At 39.6% G+C, this 8,867-nt stretch overlaps 1 protein-coding gene across 2 annotated transcripts in view; it reads left to right on the top strand.

The window, feature by feature from the left end:
- Nucleotides 1-597: 597 nt before the first annotated feature.
- Nucleotides 598-8,867, top strand: part of arhgef2 (rho/rac guanine nucleotide exchange factor (GEF) 2) — a 61,482-nt gene continuing 53,212 nt past the window's right edge. The window contains exons 1-2 of one of the 2 annotated variants that reach the window (XM_053688583.1): nucleotides 598-832; nucleotides 8,477-8,596. In XM_053688583.1, the coding sequence (XP_053544558.1) occupies nucleotides 8,588-8,596 (9 nt within the window). In that variant the 5' untranslated portion in view covers nucleotides 598-832; nucleotides 8,477-8,587. The remainder of the gene's footprint in view (nucleotides 833-8,476; nucleotides 8,597-8,867) is intronic. The other variant, XM_017495310.3, reaches the window with a different exon arrangement.

Raw genomic sequence — 8,867 nt, 5'->3', positions numbered from 1 at the left:
GCGGGGTACACCCTGGACAGGGTGCGAATCTATCACAGGACAATCACATACACACTCCCGTTCATACACTACGGACACTTTAGACATGTCCAGCCTCCCATGCATGTCTTTGGACTTTTGGTGGAGGAAACCGGAGTACCCAGAGGAAACCCGTGCAGCACATGCAAACTCCTCACACACAGGGCAGTGGCACGAATCGAACCCCTAACCCTGGAGGTGTGAGGCGAACGTGCTAACCATTAAACCAACTAATGCAATTTAAGGGCATTGCATGTAGGTTATATGAATAGGTTATATATAGGTTATATGAATGCTCATAGAGAGAGAGAGAGAGAGAGAGAGAGAGCTCAACATAACCTATTTTGGTCCAAAATTTGGATTTGTATGCGCAAAAGAATAAGCCAGTGCCTTCGACTGAACCGAGCAGGGAGTCGGGTTAGTGATATTACTCGATATAGCATGATTAACTTGTGCAATCCTGAGTAATGGACGCGAGACTCGCGAGAATCCGATTTAAAAGGAAGCACTTGAGGCAGCTGAGTTGGGGCGGAGAGAGCGCGTATGACGCAGATGACGCAGACGCAGACGCAGACGCCTGAAGGAAAACAGTTCCAGTCAACCCGGTGTACGCGATGGTCGCACGTTTGAAGGTTTTAAATAAACACAGGATTAGATGTTGATGTTGAACATCCTGGATGAATGGAATAAACTCGGAGAGAGGAGTAAACAACAAGGCTTTTTCCTCTCTTGTAGCGCGTTATATGTTTTATTTCTTCCAGTTGCTGCGTGTCCCGCGCAGGACGCCGTACAGGTGCAGTGACACTGAGCTCAGGTGAGTCAGAATGCAGCTCCAGGCATCTCGGCTTAGGTGATACAACTCCCTGCTGAGATATCTGAACTGTTTGTGATTACTACTTACTACTAAACCCGTTTGTCAAGCAGAACATCCTCGGAACTGTTGGCACTTTATTCTGATATACAGGGAAAGTCCAGCAACAAAGAATATCCCTTAGGTAATAATGTTTACATTCAAATAGAAATTGAGAATAGACTTGAACTGATGTCACAAAAACATCAACATGATGACATTTCATTATTTAATAGACTAATAAGCTGGGGTTTTGTTTTTTGGTTGTTGTTGTTGTTGTTGTTGTTGTTGTTGTTGTTTTTCTGGTCTTCACCTGGACTTTAATTAGGTAGGCCATTAAATAAACTTGTCAGATGGATGTAATCAAAATGGTCAAAGGATTATTTGCGCTCTCAAACTGTCACGTCTTGGCATTACAATAATATGCCACTGAAATAATATGTCTACTAATACCTTAAAAATCATCAACACATGAAATAGCTCATCAATATCCCCTCAAACACATCCAATCTAAAACACAACCTGCCTCACATCCAATCTAAAACACAACCTGCCTATGTGTTTTTTTCCATGTCATGTTTTGCCATGTCACATATCGGATCCTTGTGAACCGGCATATTAAGGATGTGTTCATTTGCTTACAGTGTTTGCTCTCGGACCGAGCCATGCCCCAATTAACACACTTTATGTACGACAACAATGGCTAGAATGACTAAAGATCAGATTGTTGGCACAGAGTCAAAATTGGTGATTCATAATCACTGAGTTAGATATGACTTTTTCGCCCACGAATTGAACAATTGCGAAAGCACATCGCCGAGAGACAAGGCAAAAGGTTAGGGTTTGAGACGATAAAAGGTGGTGGAAAAGAGGACTATCCAGTAGAGCACTTCCTGCACGCCCGTCAGTTGTGTCAAAACAGAAGGACAGACAAATCCGTCCCTCCATGCGTCTGGCTAAGTCCGATAATCATTTGTTTCAGGTCAGTCGGTCATGTTCATGCTAGCAATCAGGTTACATATACTGTATATATGGAATGAGTTGACAGTATAGTAAGCCTAATCCTAATTTCAAACCAATATGAGTGTTTTCTGATGTATAACCGCCCCCCTCAAATCTGGTTTATTTGTCAAAATGCACAGACTTTCAACTGGTTGCAATGAGCAAATCGAACAAAAGCACTTGAAATAGTTCGACACAACAAATGCTTCCCCGAATTCGACTGAAAATGTAATACTGCTCAATCAAAATGACCCATAATGCAATGTAAACGAAGGTATTTTACTGTATTGTTGAAATGTGGGTTGGTACTGTAGGATTTTACAGTAGCTAAATCGAACAGTGTTGCCAGGTAAGGTTTGCATTTGCAAACCCCTTGATAACTTTTAACATAAGATCTTTCTACGTCTAATTGTCAGGTACGAGGCACACAGCTGGGTGCAAGCTGTTTTTGAAAACTGTGAGGCAGTCAAGCAAACAAGGGCAAAATCCAAAATAGTAATCAAGACCAGGGAAATGGTCAGGTACGTAATCTTCAAACAAAACGAGACAATACTCGAAAACTTGAATGGGCTGTGGTCAGAGAACATGACTCGCAGTAACGTAGATCAAACGCTTGGAATCACACAGCAAGATCGCTTTAGTGAGACTTTGCGAAGTGTACGTGTTAAAGTCCGGATGATTTCAGGGAGTTTGTGAATGGCAGACAAGATTGGGTGATTAGTAATAAGGGGGCTTTGAATGGAGATAGGGGTCATGTGATTTTCTACACCAAGGTGGAGTGGGGGTAGGGGGTCGGGGGTCAGCAAAGGTTCCTTTTGACGGCTGATACCATGGGTTTGAGGTGGAAAATGCGAAATGTCAGTAAATGACTTCATTTGTTTGATCAACTTGAAGGAACCAGGCTAGAGCTGCCTAAATCCCTGGTTTAAGCAGGTTATATCCTCAGGTTCACACACAGGGGGTTGATCCGCCATTCAGCTGGTTTGTCGGGTCACCGATTATAGTTGTTAATAAGTGCTCTTCCACATGCTCTTAGTTCATTTTGACAAAACTAGCCATTGATGGTGGGAGCATGGGTAGTGGCTGCGTTATATACAAGGGAACAAAGGTGAATGGTAGGCAAGCAAACACTGGAAGGGGGTCAGTTGCAGGAAAAAGGACCAGTTCTCCTGAGTGCAGAATGTGTCGTGAATGGTCTGACAGACGATTATGGAATATGGAGTTTGTCTTTATTCACTGTACTGGCTGTGATGGGACTCACTTCTGGGGGTTTTGAGGTCTTTCAAAAGCACTTTGGACTTCTTAATTGGGCCTTGTCATTTATTTATTAAGACTGTAATATGGGAAAATGCTCCATGTTCACCAAAAATTTAGGTCCCAACTATAGAAATCTAGTAAAATCTGCAGAATTGAAGATTATATATATATATTTTTTTTTTTACATTATTATAATACCCACAGAGAAACATATAAATGTGGTCTATTCACAGTTTAGCAAAATTGAACGTACATGCAACTCTACTGTAATATTAGCACACGTTATGTTTGCGTTCATGTGCACCAGGAAGTTTCTATTGCACAAACATTTCCATGTGAGACTCTATCAGCTCTACTTCTCTAATGAGGTGTGACACACCCCATATGAGGGTTTATGGAATCAGCAAAGACTGTGTTCTTCTTTCAGTTTTCTCTAAACACCACCCCAAACATGAAATGGGACATTTGCGCTAAACTATATACAGGAGCAGTGCTAGCAGCGTGATATTTTGGTAGGAATATCACCAATACTTTCAGTATCACAGCAATGCCGAAACACCATTTTATCTGATTTTCACCTGGTGAGGTGGTTCTTCAAATCTTACAGTGTATTCCGAGTCGAGTGCGCAGTGACGATAACGATCTCCGATCATTTTACCACCGTATTTCACGATCCCTAACTCATAGCTTATGTATAGTAGGAGTCATAACAGCTATGTGGTTTTGCTTGTGTTGAACACTATCAAACGTGGCATCTAATCAGCAGGAAGAAATTCATACCTTTGCAGTTCTTCATGCCCTAGTTTGTCAGCATGCCGAAATATCAGATATGTTTAGCGTTTCTTTTCTTGCTATCATCTTGTAAACAGATTCATGTTTAAGTGTTTATAGACTAACGGCTCACAAAGTGAGATCCTCCCAGGGGTCTCTGATTTACAGCCAGGATGTATGCGATTTTATTATTATTATTATTATTATTATTATCATTATTCATGACATGAAGGCACCGGAGACTGCTATTAATATCTGTCAAAGTCGTCATAGTTCTAAAAGTCTAAAATGTTGCACCGTGTAATGTATTGTAGACATGACATAAAAGCATCATTAAACTCACACAGGTTTCACAGGATGTTTAAAGGTAACACTACAGTTTAGCTCGAAGTTGCTTAGCAACCAGGTATATCGATGATACATATTGTGTATTGTAGAAATGAATCGTGATGATATTTCTGTCCTCCGCTGGGTTCTGTATATGACTCTAAATGAGTTTTACTCTGGACGAGGTCTCTTGGTGTCAGTACTGCAAAAATACTTTTGGTTCCTGCAAAAGCAGAAAGACTGAACTGCTGAAAGGGCTGAGCTTCGCATTCGAGGAAAAAACAAACAAACACTTTCACACACTGTATGGAGCAGGACTGGGGAATTTTCAGAGCTCAGCAGAAAGCACATAGACCCGCTGTGCTCTGAGGATGTATCGCAGGAAGTCAGAGACACATAAGTGGTCAAACAGAGACGGGCGTGAAACCTGACACCGCTCTCACGGCCGTTTCATCTATTTAATTAGACCTCGTCGATTATAATTGTATGGTAATAACCGAAACAGTTCCGCGTTATGTTTTTGACCTACACACTGACTCTCTATACACACCAAGTGAAATCTGGAGCTGCAGAATTGAACATTATTCCCATTATTGTACGCTACAGCATTGTCGAATTCGTAAATCGGATTGGTCAGAAGGTGTTGATTCATTTCCTATAACAGCAGCTCTGACTGTAGTGTAGGTTAAAAAGCCAAACCACGGGATTATATTAACATATGTTGATATTATAAAGTTTTCCAACATTTTCAAAACAGAGAACGTTGTGCGTTGGGGTTTCCTGGTATGTCTCATTAACCTCAAAAGAGAGAGAAGAAGAGTGAGGTTATTTATAGCGGCTATAATGGAAGTGATTTCCATACGAGTCTCTATCAGATTTGCCTCAGCTCTACTGATCTAATGAACTGTGACGCACTCTGGATGAGGGTTTGTAGAATCAGGATGATAAATACATGATCTGGAACAATGTGGTTTTTAGAAAAGACACACCTATTCATTTCACACTTCCTCATCTGTGCTAGAAACCCCCAAAACAAACAAAAAGCAATATATTCAATGCTGTTAATGAAAGTAAAATATCTTAAAATGATAGTTTGGCCCAATATGTACACGATATTCTCTTGCGTAAAGTACTGTGAATCAGCAACCATTCTCAGACCAGTCGCAGTGCATGAATAATCATGCACTAAAACCTGAATGAATACGTACTTAAATATGAACTAATGATGAGTACTAATCACAAACTAACCAAGGGCTAATCTTTAACTACGACGTGAGTCACGTTATGTACATGTTTGCTAGATAATATATTAATGAACTCCCCGAGGTCAACTAAATCAAACACGCTCTAGAAGAAAGAAAACGAATTAAGCGTGCAGAATTTCAAATTGATTATATGATGTTCCATATGGAGCTGCGTACACGAACATCACCGGATGGCGCTGGATTACTTTTATTAATGAATTTACATTGATCCTCCTTTAAGGGACAAGCTGACTGAGCGGGTGTTGTTCTAATAACGTAAACAAAATTGAAATAAAAATCGTTTCGGTAGCAGTGCTAATCTGACGTTTACTCCTATTACTCCTGACGTTCGTGCTAGCACCGCGTACTATGTACAGCGTCCCGCCGTTACAGCCCGACTCGCACGTCATTACCCAGAACAGTGTCCCCTGTGGAGCACTACGTCTAGTGGGAAAAGGGAAGCAAAACAAGATGACTGCAACACACAAGCATGTGAGAACTGCCTCATTCTATAATGCTGTTTGTCACTTTACATATAGTCTGCAAAATGGATTTGAAATAACATAAATAATTAATGATGAATCAATAATAGAAAATAATAAGAAGAATCCAATTAGGGTCAGTAGTGAGTGCATTGTAACATGAAAGATGTTCATGTTTTCCTTATACTTTGTTAAATTAAATAGACCCCCCCCCCATATAATACACCAATTAGTATTACAAAATGTTCTGATTGTTCTGCATGTTCTGATAGTTGCATGGATTTGAAATGCTTAAAGTGCACCTATTATGGTTTTGAAACGTGCCTAATTTTGTCTTAGAGGTCACTTACAATAGATTTACACGCATCCGAGATCAAAAAACACTTCAACGTGCTCATGATTTAAACCGCAGTATCATAACCGCGTTATCTTTTCCCCCCAGCGTCACAAACGACTCGTTTAATTATCCGTTCTAAAGGATTCACTCTAAACTCCTCCTTTCAGAGAGCATACCCTGCTGTGATTGGTCAATCGTCCCAATCTGTTGTGATTGGTCTACCACTGTCAGCGTGTGTCGAAAAGGAAACGCCCACTCCCGTACCGAGTTTCAGCTCCGTCTGTCAGCGAGCAGCCGATGAAGACCAGGGGCGGGGCTTTTTTATTACAAACGTACGTAGGTTAGAACAGGAAGTAAAGTCTGGAATCGCTATCGACTCGATTCAGCTGTTCAGAATCGATTCCTTCTTTTGGGAGTCGATAACTCCGTTTGCCGTGCGCTTCGATTTTTGAGACTTTGCCGACGTTTTACATTCACAAACAGCTACATGATAAGCAATATTATAAAAAACCATCATAGGTGCACATTAACTTCTTTAAATATTTTGCTTAATATCTTTTGTCATGTGACTACCTTTTCACTTTATTATTACTTCTATTATCACTAATACTCCTTGCTTCAACTGAGTGCCACGATGTCAAATATTGACTCCAACAACTTGTACACACTAGTTTATTAAATTGCCCTAATCAACTAAGCAACGTATCAAATTTGTATATTGATTTACCTTGATGTACTTTTCCTGTCTCTTTACTTGCAAATATCTATTTTAAATGTAAAAAAAAATCAATAAATTGTGGTGCGTTCATTTTGCTACATGTTGTGAAGTAGTAGAAGTTTTTATCAGTCAGTCCAGTTCAGGTTACGTTTTAATTATCAAGACGCAAACTAATTTACTGTATGAAGTCCGGCGCAACTTATTTAACCATTGAAAGATGTGTGTCACTAATGCAGACACCAAATTATAGAACCTGATGTACTGTAAAGCACTTTTCAGGCTCCCGACGTAATTCTGTTTAATCGGCATAATTACAGTTTGCTTCTGTCAGTGCTGTCACTTTCGCATTCAGTAAGCCATACGGGTGAAATACAGACTGTAACTACTAATTAAATAGCAGTTATTAAGGGCGCATGAGTGCATCATTGTTCGGGTGCATAGCTAGGAGTGAACACTTTCTCGTAGGTACACCGGCGCCCCATTCCATTCATTGAATCGACTTATTGGACATTTTCGATCAGTATAAACAAATGAATTATATTATCGCCGCAAGTACTTAATAAGATTAGTCATGCCACTGTTGGGTTTCTGTGTGTAGAGTACCGTGACTCTGTGTATAGCTGCCGGTGAGAACATTGGTACGGAGATAAAACGGACGGAACTACTAAAGTCTTTTGATAGTAAAACACAGTATACAACTGCCACAATAAAATCATAACATTTACACCTAGTAGAGGTTAAACCTAGCTAGGTAAAAAAAAAAAATTCTTAAAGCCCTGAGAGTCTACTGTCATATGAGCCATTAACCGCTACTGTGGAGTGTGATTCACGCTGGTAAAAAAGAGTTCATCTCAGTGGGGGTTGAGGAAATTGTAATGTTATGCAAAATTGTGCATAACATTACTTAAATTGTGCGTTTCACATGCGTTTTGTGAATCTCATGCATTTCGGGTGCCGTAGAAGACGGCAACAGAATTAAATTATTTAAGGCACGATGTACTGCTAGTCAAAGTTGCCATATTGTGTAAGAATCCTTCGAAACAATTAGGTATGAACATTTTCTTATTTTATTTATTTATTTATTTATTTATTGCTAACGACAAAACATTGGGTCAGCTAACATGATAGTTATTTAGTCATTGTACACAACACACCCAAACCATTAAATATAAATATCTTAAGATGGCCTTCTAATTTCTAGCTATTGTAGCTAGTTTTTGTAAAAAAAAAAAAAATAAGTAAATAAATCATAACGTTACATCTACCCTCAAGGTATCCAGATTTTAGCACTACAACCTTCCTGTTTACGTTTTTGTAAATAGTACTATTAGTAGTACTGTACTAAATGCTTCAGGCTCCAGTAGGCTGAGCTAAACGATTGCTTTTTAAGATCTTTCGCATGTTTGCAACCTTGAAAATCCACATCTATCTTATAAATCTTTCTTCTTTTGCTCTTTCGCTTTCCTCTAGGAGCCTCCCTTCACTTGATGAAAACTTTGCAAGTCCCGTCGGTCACTAGAGGGCAGAAACACTCGCGCACATCTTCGTCCGGTAAACAGCCTGAGATTGAACCGTGCACTGATGTACATGGTATGTGATGCTGCATTTACTGACTGTGTGTACCGTATAGTGTATTGCTAGTGAGACATTTTATTTTGAACAAACTGTGATTGCTGATATGGTAACACTTTAGTATAGGCGTCATATTTTAAACCTTTTTGGGTAATGTTTTATTTATTCAACAAAATCTGTCACTATTAAGTTTTTAGCTGATCTTTTTTACCCGACATACAGTAACAGTAACTGTACAGGCACAGTAATTAATGAGGTATCTCCAGAATATTTCTACTTACTATTGATT

This window comes from Ictalurus punctatus, chromosome 20 (assembly GCF_001660625.3).
Source record: "Ictalurus punctatus breed USDA103 chromosome 20, Coco_2.0, whole genome shotgun sequence".
In the NCBI taxonomy this organism is placed as follows: Eukaryota; Metazoa; Chordata; class Actinopteri; order Siluriformes; family Ictaluridae; genus Ictalurus; species Ictalurus punctatus.
This window is presented reverse-complemented; position numbering and strand designations above follow the sequence as displayed.